This window comes from Protopterus annectens, chromosome 12.part0 (genome assembly GCF_019279795.1).
Source record: "Protopterus annectens isolate FY-2018-M chromosome 12.part0, PAN1.0, whole genome shotgun sequence".
Taxonomy (NCBI): Eukaryota; Metazoa; Chordata; order Ceratodontiformes; family Protopteridae; genus Protopterus; species Protopterus annectens.
In genome coordinates, this window is record NC_056746.1 from 864,219,567 (window position 1) to 864,243,398 (window position 23,832).

At 37.6% G+C, this 23,832-nt stretch overlaps 1 protein-coding gene across 1 annotated transcript in view; it reads left to right on the plus strand.

The window, feature by feature from the left end:
- Positions 1-23,832, plus strand: part of TCEA2 (transcription elongation factor A2) — an 819,513-nt gene that overhangs the window by 241,545 nt on the left and 554,136 nt on the right. Inside the window, exon 3 of the mRNA XM_044089906.1 lies at positions 4,681-4,814. Within this exon, the coding sequence (XP_043945841.1) occupies positions 4,681-4,814 (134 nt within the window). The remainder of the gene's footprint in view (positions 1-4,680; positions 4,815-23,832) is intronic.

The window sequence follows — 23,832 nt, forward strand, 5'->3', positions numbered from 1 at the left end:
ATGATCAGGCTCATGTACCACCACAACAGTTTAGTACAGACGATCTGGCTCGTGTACCGCCACAACAGCTTAGTTCAAATGGGTTGGCTAAGGTACCAGCACAACAATTTAGTACATATGATCTGGCTCATGTACCACCACAACAGCTTAGTGCAGATGATCTGGCTCATGTACCACCACAGCAGCTTAGTACAGATGATCTGACTCATGTACCACCACAACAGCTTAGTACAGATGATCTGACTCATGTACCACCACAACAGCTTAGTACAGATGATCTTTCTCATGTACCACCACAGCAGCTTAGTACAGATGATCTGGCTCGTGTACCACCACAGCAGCTTAGTACAGATGATTTGGCTCATGTACCACCTCAACAGTTTAGTACAGATGATTTGGCTCCAGTACCACCACATCAGCATAGTACAGATGATCTGGCTCTGGTACCACCACAACAGCTCATTACAAATGGCTAAGGTACCAGCACAACAACTTAGTACAGATGTTCTGGCTCTTGTACTACCACAACAGCTTAGTACAGATGATCCGGCTCATGTACCGCCACAGCAGCTTAGTACAGATGTATCTGGCTTAGGTACAACGACAACAGCTTAGTACAGATGATCTGGCCCGTGTACCACCCCATCAGCTTAGTACAGATGATCTGGCTTGGGTACCACCTCAACAGCTTAGTACAGATGATCCGGCAAGGGTACCACCACAACAGCTTAGTACAGATGATCTGGCTCAGGTACCACCACAGCAGCTTAGTACAGGTGATCTGGCTCAGGTACCACCACAGCAGCTTAGTACAGATGATCTGGCTCGCGTACTACCACAACAGCTTAGTACAGGTGATTTGGTTCCAGTACCACCACATCAGCTTAGTACAGATGATCTGGCTCTGGTACCACCACAACAGCTTAGTACAGTAATGAGACTGTCAGTAGTCTACAGCTACCACTGGACTCTTTCTTGGAATGTCTATAGCAGACAACAAAAGACAGTAAAGGCAGCTACAATAAGTAATTGTTTTTTGAAGACAGTAACTGTAAATTGGCTTGGATGCCACAAGCCAAATTTTAGTATAAATTTACAGATCACAGCAAGGATTTAGACTTTGGGTCAAAATTCCCACAGCTTGCAAAAATAGTTGAAGAGACCAACAATATACCAACAGTGAGAGGGAACTTAAACATGAGTGATGTGACTGTCTGTTGGTGGTGTTAGATGCCCACACGTGCTCGTGCATTTGCCACTATCTTAATTGCACTCAGTCTATTGGGGTCCCCAGAAGTCTCTGGGGATACCCACTTGATTTCTGCTGTCCCCCTGCTACAGTGCCTAGTTGCAAATAACTGTCAGCAGTGTGCAACCCTGTTGCAGAATACACAGCGCTTCCAGATGTAGTGGGGATTATTTCTGAGGTAAAGTCCAATTAGGTATGGTTAGGCATGCTCTTGTAGTCGCAGTCCAGGAGAGTACAGCAACTATGTCCATGACAAGCTAAGCTTGAGCAATAAACCAGAGTATACAAACCATTCTGTAAACAGACTCCTTCCAACCAGTACCAAATTTTACCCAAAACGACAGCAGCATCCCTTTCTTCTCTCAACGGATGGTCAAATCAGTTCTAAATGCAGAAATCGTCCACAGCACAAAAAATACAGTAGAACATTTAAAATCAGTATGAACACAGTAAGTGCAAACACAAACTTGTACTTCCAAGATGTATTGAGATTTGATCCTGAGGTCAGTTCTGATTTGGTATCCTCAGGCATTATGATAGTCTTTCATCATAATAAAGATTACAGTGCTTACTGTGAATACATTTTCCATCTTGTGAATATGGACAATAATGTTTTTTCTTTATTGGTTTTAGTTCTACACAGTCTGGGCTGTACAGCACCTTTTTTGTATCATCAGGCATCCTTATGTAGTCACAGCCTATTAGAATAGAGCTAACATTCTTGTATCTAGCCTCAAGACTGCCAGTGATGAATATGTAACTGGATATTTAGTTAACTCTTTGTATGTCAGTGATGAATGTGTAACTGGATAGTTAACTCTTTGTATTTCAGTGATGAATGTGTAACTGGATAGTTAACTCTTTGTATGTCAGTGATGAATGTGTAACTAGATAGTTAACTCTTTGTATGTCAGTGATGAATGTGTAACTGGATAGTTAGCTCTTTGTATGTCAGTGATGAATGTGTAACTGGATAGTTAGCTCTTTGTATGTCAGTGATGAATGTGTAACTGGATAGTTAACTCTTTGTGTGTCAGTGATGAATGTGTAACTGGATAGTGAACGTTTTGTATTTTCAATGTTTTTTTCTCACATGACATATGTCATACTGGAAAGCTGTAATTTGTGAAATACCAAAAGGGTCTTTGTTGGCAATATTGTTACACATCTTTAAACATATTTGTAGATTACAAGCTGAGGGCTATTACGTTTAATGAGAGTAATATCAAAACTGATTTTAGCCAAACTATCCATCTCCCTATTTTCTTTTCTGAACCTAAAAATGAGGGAGAGAGGTACTCCATGCCTTAGATATCCACAGACAACTCTGCTGCTGTCTTGACAGAACTAAATCTTTCAGATCTTTGGAGCATGATTTCTTGTGAAGGTGAGGGATGACCTGTGTCAAAACAGACCCCTTCCAAATGGTTGTTGATGGCTGTTTTGTTATACTCACTATAAGAAATCTATTCCAGGCAGGGTTACGGCCAGCTCGACCAGGGCCATGGCTTCATCTATGGCTTTTTGGCAAGGGTTGGATTCTAGAAGTAATCTAGAAGGTGCTCCTTGGTTTTCTCTACATATCTTTACAAGGCACTGTAAGCCTGATTCCTTCTCTCTGTCTAGATCAAATTTTGCTAGGACCATTTTCCAGGGGCTCCTGACCCTTCTTCCACCTTCCAGATGTAGTTAGCTGTGGTAATCTACCCATCTAGCTAAGGCTACTGCAGCAGTGATCAGCATGAAGAACGTAGTACAGTTGTGTAAGTTGAATTTACCATAACAGTAGATGTTTGATCTCTGCTGCAGTATCTGCTCCCTTGGTCCATCCTCCTTGTTTTTTTGGTATTTTTTATGCCAGTGTATGGACAATTATATTTTGTTGTACCTAGCACTGCCCTCTCAGGGCTCAGCCTCCCACTCTGTGCTGGCAGGAAATGTGTGAAGAGCTTTGCATGCAAACTTGTGGGTGTCCTGAAGCTTTGGAAACTGGCCTGTTATATCCTTGGCTGGTTATAACCAGTACATGTAAGGCAACTGCAGTAGTGGTCATTCGAACATCTACTGTTGTTGTAAGTTCAGCTTACACAACCATACGTTTCTGAGCATCATGACTTTGTGAGTAGGCAAGTCTTTAAAGGAGTGTTCTTGCTCCATTCTCCTTTCAGGCTACCTTATGGGACTTGAATTTCATTTCTTGGAAAACTTTTTCTAATATCTATCAGCTCTGAGGGGTAAGGTCATAGAAATTCAATCCATTAGGTGTAGGGAGCCATATCTGTCCTTCAGGGGAGTAACATGTTCTTTAGGGCTAACTCACACTGACTCTCAGGGATGGTTTCCAAGTTTACCTTAAACCAGTTCAGTCATCAACTGATTATCTTTGTGACACCAGAGGACAGGAAACAGCAATGACCATGTTTGGATTGTTACCTGAAACATTTTCACAGTTTCAATTAGACCAATTAATTTCCCTTGCTTTGAGAGGAAATGAATCAGAAGTTGCAAAGAAAACACTTTCCAAGTAGGTTGCCAACAGTATTATGTTATGCCATCAAGTGGCAAATCATCCACTGGTGAATGATACAGTGAAAGCCTCTACCACTGAAGGGGGGAGCTGCCTTCACTGTTTACTCAAAAATGTCTCACGTCTTGACATTTGCACAGTAATTATTTGCTCATTGGTGCATACCTTTGCAAAGTTTTACTGTCTCAGTCTTAAATCTGACAGTCATCTTTTAGGAATACAGTACTGCAGGGCTTAGTCTTCTAAGTTCTGCCCATGCATAGCCCTCCATCTTTTTCTGCAGTTGCTGTAACTGCTTGAGATTCAACACAGCCAAGAATTCATCAAGGAGAATCTGCTTTTTAGATCCACAGGAAGCCCCTCATTGATGGGTTAGGTATACGTGCTGTGCTGCTTACTGTGTTTGGGGGTGGGGGGGGCCCTCTGTCCAGCCTCAGCTGTTAGAAGTTGGGCAAGTATATACCTTTATGTTACTTGTTAACAATGTAGGTCCAGATTTTCATTGTTTCTTGATTTATAGGAAGCTTACTAGTGGGTTTATAGCAAAGTGACATGACTGTGGAATGCGTATACTTATGCAGCCAGCGTATGATATGTATTGTATTAGCACAAGCACTTATTCATTCCTGAGTAGAGGATTGAATCCTGCAGAGGGTTAATTGCTGGAAGGATTGGATATAATTTTTTTGTAATTTCAGCATAAATTAGTTCACAACAAAAAGCTGTTAATTTCAGGTGGAATGACAAGCACATCCTTTAACATTCTTTTTGGATGCTTTACATTTTACTCTGTGTACTTAATCTGAAAATACTTCAGAATTAGAAATTGAGTGTATAGATTTGATTAGCCCTTTTCATCCAAAGTTTTTTTTTTTTAATTTGCTTGTGTATGTATTTATTGTAGTACAGAGAAAAAGGAGTTGCCACCGAAGACTCCAACTACTCCATTAGCCACATCATTCCCACTGCCTCCTATTACACGTGACACTGTACGAAATAAATGCAGAGAGATGATTTCTGCAGCCCTGCAATTTGAAAGTAAGACCATTGTTTAAATGTAAACTTGATTACAATGACATTATCGTTATGTGTAGTCCTGTATAACAGTCAAAAATGAATCTATGATTCCAAAACATTGGATTGTGCATCTCATAGCACTTGTTAAGGAATGCTGTGTGATTAGGTGCTTTGCTTAAGAAATTGTGTTTGTGGAGGTTGACTTTCATGTGTTGCAGTACTGAACTTATATTTATCTTAAAATGGAATACAAATTGTTTTATTCAGGGATATCTGCTTTATGGAATTACCATCTTGAGAACTTCCACCTTGTCTTCTGTACAACTGCATAGAAATTGTCATTAGTCTCTCAGGCTACCATAATAAATGCGAACCTAGTGTGTAAAGGCATACACTTGTTGCATCTCATAACTTTGTTTTTTTTTATTTTTATTGCACTTACTAGTGACAGTGTTTTTATTACACTTACTAGTGACAGTGTAAGCGTTTTGTCTTTAATTCTGTTACATTATTGATTGCATTAATGCATATCATGAATAAGTATTGAGGTTTAACTGACACTGCACTTGCAATGAGATGACCTGTAATGCTCGTGCAATGTACAACACTTCCTGATCTCTTCATGTAATTTAAGGCTTAAGCTTGTGTGCTAGATGATAATGAGACAGGTACTGTTCCCATTTCTTTTTTTAATAATGGCTAGTTAATGAAAAGCTGCATCAGAAGAACCATTGTATTAATTCCATGTGTCATAGTGGAAATTAAGATGCCCTGTGGGAACTGCAGCCCTTTTTCTTCAGATAAGGCTACCGTGTTGAGTCCCAGGTCCATGTGATGCACTTGCACTTTCTGCCTCTTTGTCTTGAAAGCTTGCTGGGAGGACTGTAAGAACTGACTGTGGCTCTGCTTGACAGTGGCACAGGAAAATAATTTTCTTGGGTGGCGAATGCCAGGGTACCTTTTTGGCTAGGCTTATATAGGCCCTAGGGCCAATAGCCTATTTACCTACCTGTGCACCTATGACTGGATGTAGAGTCAGGCTGTCACACGCCCCACAGGTGAAGGCTTGTTAGCCAAGCATCTGTCCTGCATATTTGAGCTAAGCAGCTGCCCATGCACTGCTTGTCCAGAGGTACTTTTCTGCCCTTTACTTATGTTTTCTTTTTTCCAGGTTCTCCCGCCATTCCCCATTTGCTTGTTTTTCCCAAAATGTTTTTATTTGTTTTTTTCAAAACAATAACCAAAGTATTAGCTGTAGAGTAGTATCTTCCTTTTGAGCAGATTTTAGATATTCATGTAAAGCTTTATGGACTAATAATTGTATTGTTTTTGACTCTCTCATACTTAATGTACCAATTTCTAGAAGTCATACCCAAATATCAAGTACCTCTATTACGGCCAATTTTATCTATAGCAAAGAAAGTTGGCACAAAGATTTCCTAGAAATCTAAGTCTACTCTCTTATTTAATTCTGAATTTATTAATTTAGACAAATCAGTATGTAGCAGTGAAATTTCTGCCATAAAATGAGAACAAATAATACAACTCATCAGTTAATTGCTTGTAAGAAATTGATTACGATACAACTATAAGAAAACTATGTACAATGTCCATAAAAGTATGCATTCAAAAAATAAAAACATTTTGTTTTTCTCTAACAAGTTAAGCAATTTCTTCCAAGCAATTAACTGATGGGGGTTATATTATTTGTTGTCATTTTTATGGTAGAAATTTCACTGTTGCGTACTGATTTGGCTAAATGAATAAAATCAGAATTAAATAAGAGAGTAGACTTAGATTTCCAATTCTTCGTGAAAGCTTTCCTTGCTATAGATAAAACTGACCATAATGTAGGTATTTGATATTTGGGTATGGCTTCTGGAATTGGTACATTAAGTATGAGAGACTCAGAAACAATACAATTATCAGTCCACAAAACTTTACAGGAATATCTAAAATCTGCCCAAAAGGATGATATATTCTGCAATTAATAATCATATGACGCCAATCAGCATTGTGATTCACATTTCCAACATTTTATATTATCTTTTTTATATATAAGTGCAATTTATGTGGTGTTAAGAAGCATGTATTTAAGAACTTCCATGTATATATTCTCCAGTAAGAAGATGTGGACCTTCCTGCTGACTTCAAGCAAAGTTTTTTTATGGTTTGTTGTAAATTTATCTTTATTTATTCTAGTGAAATAATTCCAGAAAGATGCATCTGTAGTGCTAAAATCACTTCTAATAATTTTATATATTTTGGATATGAATGAGGTGCTCCTGAAGGATCCATTATTAAGGATAGAGATGAGATCTAAGATTTTAGGTGTATTTTACTATGTGTTCCTAGTGTTAATATAGTTTTATTTTGGATGAGTTCTTTACATGTTTGAATATTAAGCCAGCTACAATTTTGTAGGCTGTATCTAGCAATCAAATAATCTGCAGAGTAAATTTTATTGGTAGACAAAACTGATTCCAGTACAGTAAATTGCCCGTTTTAAGCTCCAACATTTTTCTTGCATCAAGGGAAATCAAGCATTCCCTAGTAAAAGTGATTGGAAATGTGGTTATTAATACGTTTTTAGTTAAATGATTGGAATACATAAATCTTTTAAAAATTAATAATACCTGATTTATAAGGGAAAAGAATGTGAGTTTATCATTTTGTATATATGATTTTAATATCCAGGTAAAGATATTTCTTTCTATTTTAATAAGAGAGTCTAGTAATGTTTTATTATTATTATTAAATAACGTTTTCATGGATTGACTTCGAGCAAGTTGTATATGAGGTATTGATCCAGAAGAGTACTATATTAATGATTGATTTATTTAACACTTGTTTACCAGGAAAGTCTGACTTGGAGCTAAGCCAGTTTTCAGAAGAGGCCTGGGGAGAAACACTCCAAGAAGCTTCTCTTTGTAATGTCGGAGGAAACCCACACAAACACAGTGAGGACATGCAGACTCCGCACAGAAGGCACCCCAGTTGAGAATCGAACCGGAGAACCTCTTGCTGTGAGATGACAACTCTATCTCTGCATCACTACGCTGTCACTGAGTTCAAGCAGAAATCAATACTAGGAAATCCAGTACCACCTTCTTCCCAACTTGTATGCCAGTATAAGGAGATTCTGTGTTTTTTGGGTACCAAAGAAACTGAGTAAGATATCAGTAATTCTTTTTATAGTTTTTTTTTTTTTTAATGGGGCAAGAATTAATGATTGACTAATGAATAGAATTGTTGGTAATAAGTTAATCTGACTTCAGATGTGAAAAAGTCTGTTCAGCTTAGAATTGAATTAATTAAGTGTTGATAGTTAACTGAAAAATTGACTTTTTTTGGGGGGGGGGGTTGGATTCAAAGATAACACCTAAATATTTAATATGTGTGCTATCCCAGTTAAAGTATTTACAAGAATTTAGTTTTGTGGCAAGTTCTTGTTTATCAAAACCTATGAGGGTTTGTTATGATCAAATTGTAACCCTTGATATACTTTCAAATAGGTTTAGAGCATTAACTAAATAATCCATTGAAGTTTCAACATCACCAGAAATTATTAATTAATCATCTGTGAAAAGCTGAATTTTAGGAGACAGTTCATCATTTAGTTTATAGCCTTTAATGTTTGTTATTTCTAATATAGTTGTCAAATGGTTCTATGGTGAGAGCAAGAAATAATGGGGAGAAGGGACGTTCTTGTTTTGTACCTTTCAAAACTTCAAATGGACTAGATAAGAAAGCACCAGTCTTTACAAAAGAGGTGGAATTCTCATAAAGATTTTTGATTAACGCTATAAAAGTCTGAGGAAAAGTTATATTCTTGCAATACTTTGAATAAACAAGACCAATTTAAAGAATTAAAAGCTTTATCTGTGTCCAAACTTAGTATAGATAATTCATTGTTCTTTTTATTAGCTATTAAAGAAACGAGCCTTATTATATTATCTTGCAACTTCCTATTTTTTTATGACTCCTGTTTGGTCTTCATCTGTTAATTTAATTTAATCTATTTGCTAAAATAGGCATACAAATTGTGTAGTCTATATTCATCAAAGAAATTGGTCTGTATGATGAACTTTTGAAGTAGGTTCTTTGTCAGATGTTAAGATAGAAGAGACAAGATAATATTTCCATGAAGGTGGAATATTAGATGTAGTTTTAACTTCCTGAAATGTATTTAGTAGAATTCTTAATATACTGTCCAGTAAAATGTTATACAATTGTGGTAGCAATCTGTCTAATCTTGGTGCTTTATTATTCTGTAGATTATAAAGTGAAGGCTTTATCGATTTTACTAATGTTGTGTGATAATTTTTTTGAATATCTTTTTTTAAACAGCCATCAATAATTTTTATTGTTACTTGTATTTAGCTTGGAGCCGCTGATACATTCGTAATGCTTCTTAAAGTAGTTTAATATGTTTTTTCAAGTCTGAGACTCAAGTTATCTTTATATATATATGTATGTATATATATATATATATATATATATATAATTTCTGTGATATGACTTCTCATTTAAATATTTTGATTGCAATTTTATGTAGACTTTTAGGGTTGATTGAATATAAATGTAATTTGATTTTCTCTAAGCTAATAGAAATTTTATATTGTATGATATCTTGGTATTCTTTATTTAGCTTAATAATAATAATGCTGATTTATCATTAGGTGTAAGATTTAGTTTTAATTTATCAATTCCATTTTGTATGCCTATTAACTTCTTGTCCTATTCTTTTCTTTTGAGTAGATACCAGCTTTTAACCTTGCCCATGTCTAAGCACCTTTAAGGTATTCCATAGAATCATGTCTGAAGCCTCGCCATTTAATCTCCTTCTTCTTTTAGCTGCTCCTGTCAGGGGTCGCCACAGCAGATCAACTGTTTCCATTTCTTCCTGACCTCTGCATCTTGCTCTGTCACACCAACCACCTGCATGTCCTCTCTCACCACATCCATAAACCTTATCTTAGGCCTTCCTTTTTTCCTGTTACCTGGCAGCTTCATCCTTAGCATCTTTTTCCCAATATACTCTGCATCCCTCCTCAGCACATGTCCAAACCAATGTAGTCTTGCCTCTCTGGCTTTGTCTCCAAACCTTCCAACCTGGGCTGACCCTCTAATATACTTATTCCTAATCCTGTCCATCCTCGTCACACCCAGTGCAAATCTTAACATCTTCAACTCTGCCACATCAAGCTCTGACTCCTGCCTTTTTATCACTGCCACAGTCTCCAACCCATGTAACATAGTTGGTCTCATTACCCTCTTGTAGACCTTCCCTTTTACTCTTACAGGTACTAGTCTGTCACAAATCACTCCTGACACTCTCCTCCACCCACTCCATCCTGCCTGTACTCTCTTCTTCACCTCTCTACCACATTCAACATTACTCTGAACTGTTGATCCCAAGTATTTAAACTCATCCAACTTCACCACCTCCACTCCCTGCATCCTCACCATTCCTCTGTCCTCCCTCTCATTCACACACATATATTCTGTCTTAGTCCTGCTGACCTTCATTCCTCTTCTCTCTAGAGCATATTTCCACCTCTCCAGGGTCTCCTCCACCTGTTCCCTACTCTCACTACAGATTCCAATGTCATCTGCAAACATCATAGTCCACGGGGACTCCTATCTGATCTCGTCTGTCAACCTGTCCATCACCATTACAAATAAGAAAGGGCTCAGAGCTGAACCTTGATGTAATCCCACCTCCACCTTAAACGCATCTGTCACTCCCATCACAGACCTCACCGCTGTCACACTACCCTCGTACATATCCTGTACCACTCTTACATACTTCTTTGACACTCCCGACTCCCTCATACAATCCCACAACTCCTCTCTAGGCACTCTGTCATATGCTTTCTCAAAATCCACAAAGACACAATGCAACTCCTTCTGACATTCCCTGTACTTCTCCATCAACACTCTCAAAGCAAACATCGCATCTGTAGTGCTCTTTCCTGGCATGAAACCATACTGCTGATCACTAATCATCACCTCCCTTCTTAACCTAGCTTCCACTACTCTTTCCCATAACTTCATGCTGTGACTGATCATTTTAATCCCTCTGTAGTTACTACAGCTCTGCACATCACCCTTATTCTTAAAAATCGGTACCAAAACACTTTCTCTCCATTCCTCAGGCATCCTCTCACTTTCCAGGATTTCATTAAACAATCTGGTTAAAAACTCCACTGCCATTTCACCTAAACACCTCCATGCTTCTACAGGTATGTCATCTGGACCAACAGCCTTTCCATTCTTCATCCTCTTCATAGCTATCCTTGCTTCCTCCTTGCTAATCCACTGCACTTCATGATTCACTTTCCGCACATCATCCAACCTTCTCCACACATAATCCAACCTTCTCTCCCTCTCATTCCCTTCATTCATCAACCCCTCAAAGTACTCTTTCCATCTGCTCAACACACTCTCCTCGCCAGGCACGTTTCCCTCATTATCTTTTATCACCCTTACCTGCTGCACATCTTTACTAGCTCGGTCCCTCTGTCTAGCCAATAAATTCCATGAATTGCTTTATTTCTTTTAAAACCCATTCTTGAAAGCCTTTTACTTTTGTTATATATGCAGGGATTCTTTGACAGTTTAAGATGTTAGTGCAAAATGTTATTTTAAAAGTAATAATGTTATGATCTGATAAAGGGCATGAAACAATCAATACATCATCTGTTTTTGACAGTAAAGAGCTGGTTACCAATACTTTATCTTTGTTAGTCTGTATACCAAACCTATATGAATAATGAGAGAATTTTAAAGAAGATAATTTTATACTATATATATATATATATATATATATATATATATATATATATATATATATATATATATGTGTGTGTGTGTTTGTGTGTGTGTGTATCACATCTCTTGTATTTATATAGCTGTTTAAATGTTTTGCTGTTGGAGAAATTTTAAAAGGTAATGTTTGTGGTATCAGTAGGAGATAGAAGCAGTTAATACCTGCTTAGATGTATTTCACCCCTAGAGTGTAAAGTCATAGGTTCATAGGCTCATACTAGGCTATCTGCCCTAGGGCATTTATAAGCCTAGCCAGAGTTGTGTGGCTTTCACCACCCCTTGGGTTGAAGAATACTATACCCATTAGTTTGCAGTGCCTCTGTCCAGCAGTGATACAGAGATGATCCCCGGGGTAAACCTACGATCTCCCATCCACTGGTCAAGATTCCTCTTAAACAGAGCCAGCGAGGTGCTCTGTCTCACATGGACCGGGATTCTGTTCCACAGCATAGGGAGTCTCTGGGTGATGAATCTGTCCCTCCAGCACATCCTATTTATATCCGTGTTGAGGTTTAAGTCTCTTGCTCTTGTGGCTCTGGTGGATTTGGATTTTTTGAGGTGGAGCATGTCCATTAATTCCGGGTTGGACATGGCCTTGTATGTCAGGCACAGGTCACCTCTGAGCAGACGGTATGCGACTGACTAGAGCTGGAGTTTCTTCAGTCGGGCAGCATATGGCATATTTTTGAGCCCCTTTATCCTTTTGGTGAGGAACTTTTGGGGTCTTTCCAGTTGCTGCAGGTGTCGGGTAAGATGCATTCCGAATGGGGCATTGTACTCAATCATTGGTCTGATAAGTGAAGAGTACAGGGGAACAATGACCTCCTTTGATCTGGATGTGAATCCCTTCATAATCAGGTGGGCAATGTAGAAGGTCCTCCTAACCACTTTGGCAATGTGAGTGTCAAAAGAAAGGTTACTGTCAACTTGGGTCCCCAGGTCCCTAATAACATCTTCTGTGCTTAATGGATTGCCACCTATGTGGTAACTTGGGGTTACCTTGTTTTTACCAAAGGGTATGACTATACATTTTTTGGCGTTTAGCTTAAGGCCATGGCTCTGGCACCAGTTATCCGTTTCTATGAGACCTCTCTGAAGGATATCTGTGTCTGATGGATTTTCAACTATGGCGCCCAGTTTGCAGTCATCTGCAAACTTTGTCAGCCACAATCCTCCTATGTTTGCCTGCACTATTGAAAAGTAGATGCCGAATAAGAGGGGGCCCAGGACTGAGCCCTGTGGGACACCGCTTGTGACCGGCTTGGAGTCTGACATGGCACCAGCAACTCTAACCCTGTGGGTTCTGTCCTTGAGCCAGTTTGCAACCCATCTTGTGACATATGGGTTTACATTTAATCTGGTGAGCTTTTCTATGATACCCGAGTGGGGTATTGTGTCGAAAGCTTTTGCAAGGTCAAGGTAGGCTGTGTGAACTGTCAGTTCTCATCAATGCCCTTGGTGACTGTTTCAAAAAAGTCGACCAAGTTCAAGAGGCATGATCTGCCCTTGACAAAGCCAAATTGGGTAGGATCCAATGTCTGTAAGTCCCCTATGTCTTTATTTATGAGTTCCATTATGATCCTCTCCATAGCTTTGCAGACCAGGCTTGTTAAGCTTATGGAGCGGTAATTACCAGGGTCTGTAGAAGCACCGCCTTTGTGGAGTGGGACCACAGTTGCCATACGCTACTCTTTGGGTACATATCCTGTGGTAAGGCTAAGATTAAACAGCAGCCTTATGTGTGGGTTTAGTTCCTCATTGAGTTTGTGTAGCACACAGCCGGGGACACCATCCGGTCCCATTGATGCTGTGTTTTTAGCTTTAGAGAGAGCAGCTCTCACCTGGGCATTTGAGATGATTGGGAGGCTACACTCTGCTGGGATAGATATTTCTCCTTTTGGGGGGGAGGGAGGGGAGAAATTTGCACTGAACCTGTCTGCCAGTATGTTTGCAATGTCTGTGGGTTCAGTGATTTTTGTATCATTTTGGACTAATTCTGAGCATATCTGGGAGTTTCCACCCAGATTTCTAACATAGCTAAAGAAGGCCTTATGATTGTCTTTCGAGTCCTTGGCGATTTTTCTCTCAAAGTTGGCCTTGGATGATTTTATAAGTGATCGTAGTTTTTTACTAGTATTGAATAATCCACCAGAGACGAACAAGTAAACTGTTGAAGTGGCAAACCAGGTCACAAAAAGAGTAACGCCTCTAAAGAATCCAATTGCAGTTTATTGGAACAAATAGAAAGTAAGCGTAAAAACAAGTACACGCTTTTGGCAAACGCAATGTCTCGCCTTCATCAGACAAATACTTTAAAACTATGCCAGAACTTATATTTATATTCACATGATTTTATAAGCACCAATCACTTTGAAATGCATTCGTATTCATTAACGTTGTCAGGGGAACCTTAAAATTCAACACTACCAACGATTAAATAAGCTATAAAACTAAAATAATAACATGATCGTAGCATATTCATAGGTTATGCTTTTGATACTGTACACATGTATTAGATACAAATTTAAAACACCAAGACAAAAATAAATTAATTATTGAAATACATGTTATACATGTTAAAAACATTGACTTGTGCATGTCCTATATATATATATGATGGTACAAGTGCAAATACTATTGTTAAACCAATGCCTGTTAGTATTGCCTATAATGCAATGGATAATTATAAATAATTTATTATTGATTTCCTAATATACAAGTAACTTTTAAACAAATAATTTTGTAAGTGCTAATACTGACATAATAAATCAATTATAAACATCAAAATTAAAAATGTACAATTGAATAAATAAGACTTCTATTAAAATTTAATTTATATAGAAGACATTTATATAAAACCCTATCTATTCTCATCCTATTAATCCAGCTATTGAAAATATATTTCATCTATTACATGAAAGCAATTTTAAAACTGGCTTTATAGATAGAGTTTCGTTAATACCTGGAAAAATGTGGGCTCTAGTTCGTATTTGCCAAAGCAATTCATTTATTTCCAATCGGATCTGCCAAGGGCCACCTCTATTGTCTAAACAACTTTTCTGTAAAATTGTAAAACTAAAAGTGTGACCTTAATTCTCTAAAATGTGCCTGGCTAAAGCATTGTTAACATCTTTTTTGCTTATCGCGTACTGATGTTCGTATATCCTACATTTTAATTTACGCTCGGTTTTACAGATATAAAATGCCTTACATAGGTTACATGATGCTACATATATTACTATTTTTGTTTCACAATTATAATAATTATTGACCTTATATATTCTGTTATTAATAGTCAATTGATTGCCTACTTTTATAAACTTACATTGGGCACATGAGCCACATTTAAACATCCCATGCTGTCTGTTGGTATTAGTCTTGTTGTTAGTTCTTTCCAACAACGCCTTTAGATTGTCACCTCTCCTGTATGTTATCTTAGGGGTGGCACCTAATAAATTCATTAGATGTCTGTCATTTCTTATGACATCCCAGTTTTTAAAAATGACTTCCCTAATTTCCTTAAAGTCCAAAGAATAAGTGTGCAGGAAACTAATACGATACTCGTTATTGTCTGCATTACTCGTTCTTACCATGTTGTGTTGTCTAAAGCTTGATCAACAATGGGAATACAAATATCCTTATCTCCTAATAAAGGAAAAAAGAAACCTTCATCACGTTTAGACGTAACCTCAGCTATTATATTCGAGATTAATGTAAAGGGGTATCCCCTAACCAAAAACATACTCATGAGTCTGTCGCATTCCATTTCATAGTCGTGGCGGTCGGTCACCATACGTGCCGCTCGTACTATCTGCCCTTTAACGACTGCTTTTTTCTGGTAATATGGGTGATTACTTGTATAATGCAACAGAGAATTAGAGTACGTTGGTTTTCTGTAAATCAAACTTTTATATTTGCCATTGCTTTTATCATTGATTAGTAAAATATCTAAGTAATTGATCTTGTTTACCCTATGTTGTACGTAAATTCCAGGAAATCAGTCATTTTCGAAATTTTATCTACAAATGTTGGAATTATGTCCTGATTTCCTACCCAAATACAAAATATGTCATCCTGGTACCTAGTGTACCAGGTGACATATTTCTGAAACCAGTCATTTTTAAAAAGAAAGGTGTTTTCCCAAAAGGCCATGACAGCATTGGCAAATGTTCCCCCACAAGGTGAGCCCATTGCGACACCTGATGTCTGCAAATAAAAACTATTTTCAAAGGTGAAAAAATTGTTTGTCAAAACCACTTCCAACAGTGTCTCAATCAAATAAATAGTGTCATCACTGACCTTTTTGGACAACATGAACTGTCTCACCCACTCAAGCCCCACCGTTTGTGGTATAGTAGTATATAAATCTTTGACGTCAATCGTCAAAAAGGTGACATTTGGTGAATACTCTTATTTATTAATGTTCTCCAAGAAGGGCCAGGAATCCTTACAAATTTGTTTTTCGCTATCAGTAAGTGGTTTGATAATGCTGTCAATATATTTAGCACAAGCGTATGTGATTGAACCCCTACCATCTATGATAGGTCTAAATGGGGGGTCACATAATCTCTTGTGCAATTTGGGAGTTCCAAAAAAAGCCGGAATTCTAGGTGCGGCCATTTTCAAGTATCCATGGAGTTCCAAATCCGTAAACCCTTCCAAAAATAAGTCATTCAAAATATTATTGATCTTCTTATATGCCATATGAATTTCATTTAAAGAAACTAATTTATATGTAGGGGTATCCAAATGCTTTAGCATATATTCTACATAGGTGCAGTGATCCATGAAAACTAGGCCGCCACCTTTGTCTGGTTTCATTACTCTTATGCTACAATCTTTTAATAAGTTGATAAAATCCCATTCTAATGCAGTAATATTACTAGGATGTATGTAATTCCTAAAAATCTCATGGTTTTGAATAGCCCACAAATCCATTTCACAAATCTTTTCAAAGATATTTAAAATGGGATGTAATGGTGGATTATATGAGCTAGACACTCTGAGAGTTTTCATAGAAACTGCATCATTACCTAAAAGGGAATTAAGATTAAGTTTGCGTACAAATATTTTTAAATCAATAATAGTTTTACTAATGTCCATACGTCGACCTGGAACAAAAGATAAATCCTTTGCCAAAAAGTCAACCATGTCTTGATGTATGTCCATAACGGTATAATTATAAATCTTAAAATCCCCCTTAGAACTCTTATGCAATTTTGGTTGTAAACCAAAATCTGGGGTTACATTCATCTCTTCCGTGCCTTCCTCCTGTTCCTGGTATTGGGCTGTTGTTGGACATGACGCTGGTTGTTGCCCCGAGAATGATTTACTTGGTGAAAAACCTGTTGATTTTGATGGTTTTGTGATTCAAAATCTTGAATCACTTCACCTGCACCATCATTTTGTTGGGCATTCTGTCCCATATTATCTGCTAAATTGTTCGTGTTGTCATTCATACTGTTGTTGTTTAACCTGGGACTTCTTCTTGGGGCAAGTCTTTGTTGGCGTGGCCCATTCGAAGTGTTGTTAGAATTTGGTACGTTAGATTGACCCCTTAAGGGTTCATTGTCCATACCAGCATTAGATGCCCTTTGGGCTTGCACTGGGAGTCTAGGATAGGCACATTTGTTGGTATAATCATTAATATCTTGGGTTAGTTTCTTCTTTTTATTTAATAAAAGTTTGTCCATTGTGGCTTCTATGCTAGTATATATTCTGCAGTACTCGTATTTGTACCGTAAGAACTCAGCATGAACTTTAATTTCGCTTTCCAGTTCTTCCAACTCAGTTTTTAATGTAGAAATATCTTTAGAATAGTAGGCAATAAGAGCTAATAAAAACTCCTTCCCTTGTCTGTCGAACAGTTCAATCAGTTCCTGATAAAAGGGGGAGTCATCAGTTAGGCCAGCGGGAAACCGCCACTGGCATAGGCCCTTTGGAATGACATTATTCTTAATACATTCCTCGAGGTAAGATACCTCGAGTTGTAATTTTTTGCATTTGAATAGTTTAATATCAAAGTCTTCAATTATATCTGCAAGCCCACAGTTCTCGTTTTCATTGGTATTGGAAATGGTTGTGTTAACCCTTATATCCTGACCAAAGAAGTTAATATTATCCAAAAAATTACCCATTACAGGTACTCCATCATTACAAGGCATTTGGTTAATAGCAACTGGTTTAAAAGATACAGAGTTTGGATTACCTCGTTGTTGACTGGTTCCTGCCAAAACAGGTACGAAATCCTGTTCTGCAGTCCCGGCTGCTTGGTGATTATTATTCTCTTGAATACCACTGCTAGTTCCCTTATAAGGGGACCGCTGCCCATTCGGTGGTGTATTTGCTGTTGCCATCGCAAAAGAAGGTTGCCTGCTTGTTGGAAATGAATTTGGTTCAAATTGTCGTGTAGAAAAAGCGTCCACCTTCTGAGTTAATACATCCACTCGATTGAGTAACGCTTGCACAAGTTCTGTGAGGTTCCCGGAAGTGCTGTCATTTGTTGCTGTTACGTTGTCTTCTTCTTGCGTGAATAAATTTAAAGAAGCCTCTCCGGACCCAGTCGCCATATCCAAAACACAAAATAATCCACCAGAGACGAACAAGTAAACTGTTGAAGTGGCAAACCAGGTCACAAAAAGAGTAATGCCTCTAAAGAATCCAATTGCAGTTTATTGGAACAAATAGAAAGTAAGCGTAAAAACAAGTACACGCTTTCGGCAAACGCAATGTCTCGCCTTCATCAGACAAATACTTTAAAACTATGCCAGAACTTATATTTATATTCACATGATTTTATAAGCACCAATCACTTTGAAATGCATTCGTATTCATTAATGTTGTCAAGGGAACCTTAAAATTCAACACTACCAACAATTAAATAAGCTATAAAACTAAAATAATAACATGATCGTAGCATATTCATAGGTTATGCTTTTGATACTGTGCACAGGTATTAGATACAAATTTAAAACACCAAGGCAAAAATAAATTAATTATTGAAATACATGTTATACATGTTAAAAACATTGACTTGTGCATGTCCTATATATATATATATATATATGATGGTACAAGTACAAATACTATTGTTAAACCAATGCCTGTTATTATTGCCTATAATGCAATGGATAATTATAAATAATTTATTATTGATTTCCTAATATACAAGTAACTTTTAAACAAATAATTTTGTAAGTGCTAATACTGACATAATAAATCAATTATAAACATCAAAATTAAAAATGTACAATTGAATAAATAAGACTTCTATTAAAATTAAATTTATATAGAAGACATTTATATAAAACCCTATCTATTCTCATCCTATTAATCCAGCTATTGAAAATATATTTTATCTATTACATGAAAGCAATTTTAAAACTGGCTTTATAGATAGAGTTTCGTTAATACCTGGAAAAATGTGGGCTCTAGTTCGTATTTGCCAAAGCAATTCATTTATTTCCAATCGGATCTGCCAAGGGCCACCTCTGTTGTCTAAACAACTTTTCTGTAAAATTGTAAAACTAAAAGTGTGACCTTCATTCTCTAAAATGTGCCTGGCTAAAGCATTGTTAACATCTTTTTGCTTATCGCGTACTGATGTTCGTATATCCTACATTTTAATTTACGCTCGGTTTTACCGATATAAAATGCCTTACACAGGTTACATGATGCTACATATATTACTATTTTTGTTTCACAATTATAATAATTATTGACCTTATATATATTATTGACCTTATATATTCTGTTATTAATAATCAACAGATAGCCTACTTTTATAAACTTACATTGGGCACATGAGCCACATTTAAACATCCCATGCTGTCTGTTGGTATTAGTCTTGTATTAGCATTTACAAAATTATTTGTTTAAAAGTTACTTGTATATTAGGAAATCAATAATAAATTATTTATAATTATCCATTGCATTATAGGCAATACTAACAGGCATTGGTTTAACAATAGTATTTGTACTTGTACCATCATATATATATATAGGACATGCACAAGTCAATGTTTTTAACATGTATAACATGTATTTCAATAATTAATTTATTTTTGTCTTGGTGTTTTAAATTTGTATCTAATACCTGTGCACAGTATCAAAAGCATAACCTATGAATATGCTACGATCATGTTATTATTTTAGTTTTATAGCTTATTTAATTGTTGGTAGTGTTGAATTTTAAGGTTCCCTTGACAATGTTAATGAATACAAATGCATTTCAAAGTGATTGGTGCTTATAAAATCATGTGAATATAAATATAAGTTCTGGCATAGTTTTAAAGTATTTGTCTGATGAAGGCGAGACATTGCGTTTGCCGAAAGCGTGTACTTGTTTTTACGCTTACTTTCTATTTGTTCCAATAAACTGCAATTGGATTCTTTAGAGGCGTTACTCTTTTTGTGACCTGGTTTGCCACTTCAACAGTTTACTTTTACTAGTATTGATCAGAGATGTCTTCCCTTTTAGGGATTTTGCTCTATCTTGTAGTAGCTTTCTCCTCTTGTTGTAAAGTTTGTTTATGGCTGGGGTCCACCAGATCGGGCACTTGCCTTTGGTGGAAAGGGTCTTGATTTTATTTGGGATTGCTTGATCCATGCAATCCTGGAGGTGCTCGTAGAAAGGATGTGTAAGGGATTCAGCAGCGTGGGTTGTGGTTTCCAGTGGCTCAGGGGCCTTGAAGGATACCACACCAGTCTTAAGAAGTGTGAAGTTGGCTTTTGAGAAGTTCTTCACTGTGGTCTTTTTTGTTGGGGGTGGGGGCGGGATGTGGATCACCAGTGAGATTAGTTTATGGTCTGATCTCACCAATGAGTGATATACTTCCGGTGTGGAGCATTTTGTCCCCATGTTTGTGATGATCCGGTCTAGTATATTTTCACCTCTTGTGGGAATGGTGACAAGTTGTTCCATAGCATTTGAGTTTATGAACTCCAGGAACCTTTGGGCTAGGGTATTGGGGCTTGAGTAATGTTCCCAGTCTATGTTTGGGTAGTTGAAGTCCCCCAATATGATGGTGTTTGGAGAGACATTTATACTCTCCAGTGTCTTCTGGAAGGCTGTGTGGGGTTCCTGAGTTTGAGAGGGTGGCCTGTAACATGCTACAAACTGTAGAGCAGTTTTGCCTATGGTTAATTGCACCTGAATGATCTCAGATGCTTCGTGAGTTGCCACCAGCCTGGAGGTGTGGGTATCCTTGATGAATATGGATATACCCCTTCCTTTTGTGGTACGGTCCGGGTTTTGGGGCCGGAACGCATGATATGAGGTAAAACCTGATAGTGCCGGGGTGCTCTCAGGAGCTTTGAACCAGGTTTCAGCCACAGCACAGACATCGATGTTCTCCATACTGAGGAGGGCTTCGAGGACGTGCATCTTGAGATTTAGACTTCTGGCGTTGAGCAGCATTACCCTTAGTTTTTTTCCATTATTGTTTTCTAGGGCGGTGGGTTTAGAATTTGAGCCTGGTCTAAAAAAGGTACTATGGGGGTGGCAAGAGCCTTTGCCAATATCCGGAAACCCAGGGGTGACAGGTGCAAGCCGTCCCTTGCGAAGCAGCGTGGCTTGTCAAGCATGTCATTCCAGGCAGACAGACATTGGATCCCCTTAGAATGACACCAGAAATTAAGCCAATTATTAAAACTGATCATTTTGTCTCTGTATTGTGGCATCATTCTTGGTGAAGGTAGGATATTGCTCAGGGTCAGGGTCATACCAGCCTGGGCTGCATAATCTGAGAGCTCCTCTATGTATCTTTTCATGTAGTCCAGGGAGGTACGTCTCAGGTCATTCACACCGGCATGGACAATGACTGAGTCATACTTGTACTTGCTGTGGAGTGACTTGAGTGCTTGTGTTATGTGGCGGATTCTAGCGCCCGACAGGCAGCTTACTGTGACCCTCTCCTTGTTCAGTCTGGTGAGTGGGACGTCAGTGTGTCTGACTATGGAGTCACCTATGACAAGTGTGTCTGGCATTGTGTTTGGCCTTAAGGGCTGTGACTGATTTGCACACTGACTTTGTGATCTATGTGTTGCTTGTGTTATGTCATGAGGTGGCAGTTGTTTGGGTGTCTGCTTTGGAGGCCTCTGCTGTTTTGGTAGATTTTTGATCAGTGCCTCTGAGTATGTCTTTGTGTGTTTATGTGTTTGATTTGTAGTTGTGATAGTTCTATGTGAGACTGGGTTTATGGTGTGTGTGGTTACCTTCTCCTCCTGTCTGGTTTTGCCAGTCCTGAGTTGAGAGAGCTCAGTCTCCAGTTTGGCTAAATAGTTGCATCTCTCGCATGTATTTGTGTTTTGTTGGAGGAGGAGAGGGTTGTCTGTGTACATGAGGCAATTGTAACATTGCCTCAGTATTCCCAGATTCACCAGCTGAGCAGGAGAGGATGCTAGCAACTGACCCTTTGACATGCTAGAAGAAATGAAAAAGTTTGCTGTGTAACTGAGTCAGAAAGGACCTATAGGGAAGTGGGTACTCAAGGGGGTTTTAAGCTAGTGAAGTACTTTGTATAATATAGAAGTGCTTTACCTGACTAAAAAATGCTTTAGGAACAAGTTCTGAGCTTTACAGATAGAGAATAGACTGTTTAGATTACAAGTAGAGCAGTTCTAAGGAAAAAATGAAGAGCACACTTTACAGAGCCAGAAATAGTTTAACCTTGTTTAACCGGCGCTGCCCGATTGTGCTCTAGTGGCAACTCCGCGCTAAATGCAGAAAAAGGCAATAAGTCCGTAGTACAGGCTAGCACACTTTAGTGGGCAGCCAAACAATTAAATTAAACAGCAAACAAACACTTTTCGACTTGAATTAGACTAATTTCGACTAAAATGTACTTTTAAGTGCAGATAATAAAAAATGCAGTAAATAACTATGAAAACAGTTAAAGCTTGCTCTAGGTAAGCAGTAGAAGGTAAAACAAATGTAAAAAACAGCAGGATACTTGATCAGGAAAGCAGTCGCTTTTTTTCAGTTCTCTGTAGCCAGGAAGACTCAACAGGACCACATGGAGCTGTGTCTGAGCAATATGGCTTCAAAAAAATGCCAGAGGCAGATTTTAACCAGAGAACTTCAAAAGAGCTAGAAATGGTCCAAAATGACCAATTACTACAGCTTCTTGTGCTGAGGTCACTTCCCTCAAGGACAGGTAGGCTATTCAAGGCTCCCCACTCCCACTGGTGAGCTAAGAAACTTCCTTCTATCCAAGTAAGGCATAGTATCTAAATGTATTTTTACAGACTTTGCGCCAATACCAGGAATCCAATAAGTGTTAATAAGGGTGTAAGTTTATTTTCCAGTTTTATTACTAGAATCCCGAGCATACAATCATTATCTGAATAAGAATCTTATGATCTCTGGTCATCTTAAAGTTTTTTCCCCCCATAAAATTAGGACACCTCTTTTATGTTTGAATTGAGAACTAATTAATACTGTATAGTTCTTTAACAATAGTCTGTCTGTATCATCTGACAATAAGTGGGTTTCTTGAAGAAAAACAATTATCAGCCTTAAGCAAAGATAAATATTTGTTTATGCTAATTCTCTTCATAAGGTTACATTTAAAGAGAGAATTTTGTAAGTTGTCGTTGTATAAAAGATGTTGCATTGGTGACAGTTATATAATGTTTTCCTGTATTGTCTCTAAAACAATTCAAAATGACATTTGGAATGGACAAAATTTCACTATTTACATTAAAAACACTAACAGTGTACAATTAAATGCTCAGCATGGAATGTGATGATATTCCAGGCTTGATGTTTTCCATGCAAGCCACAAACTAGCAAACACATGACATCCAGTGGCTATTTTCTGCAACTGCAGAGAGAAATAAAAGCTGAAAAAAATATAGCGCATACACTGAAAATGAAAAGGTAGATACTTGTTAACAAAACTAAATGTATATAAGCTAAAATAATCAAGCATTTGTAGTAATACACAAACATTAATTGCTGCATTACTTGTATAACAATCAGTAACTAACACTGTAAGATATTTAATTTAACAGCAGTTAAATGTGCGTATGTGTAACAATTTAGGCTTTCCCTATTCAGAGATGAATAATTCACAAAAATCTTTAAACCAGTTAAACTACAAACAATTATTTAGATCTTTCTTAAAGATAAAATGATTACTTATGTTTCGTTTTCACATAAAACATCAATTTTATTTAAAGAAAAGCATCCAAAAGATAATTT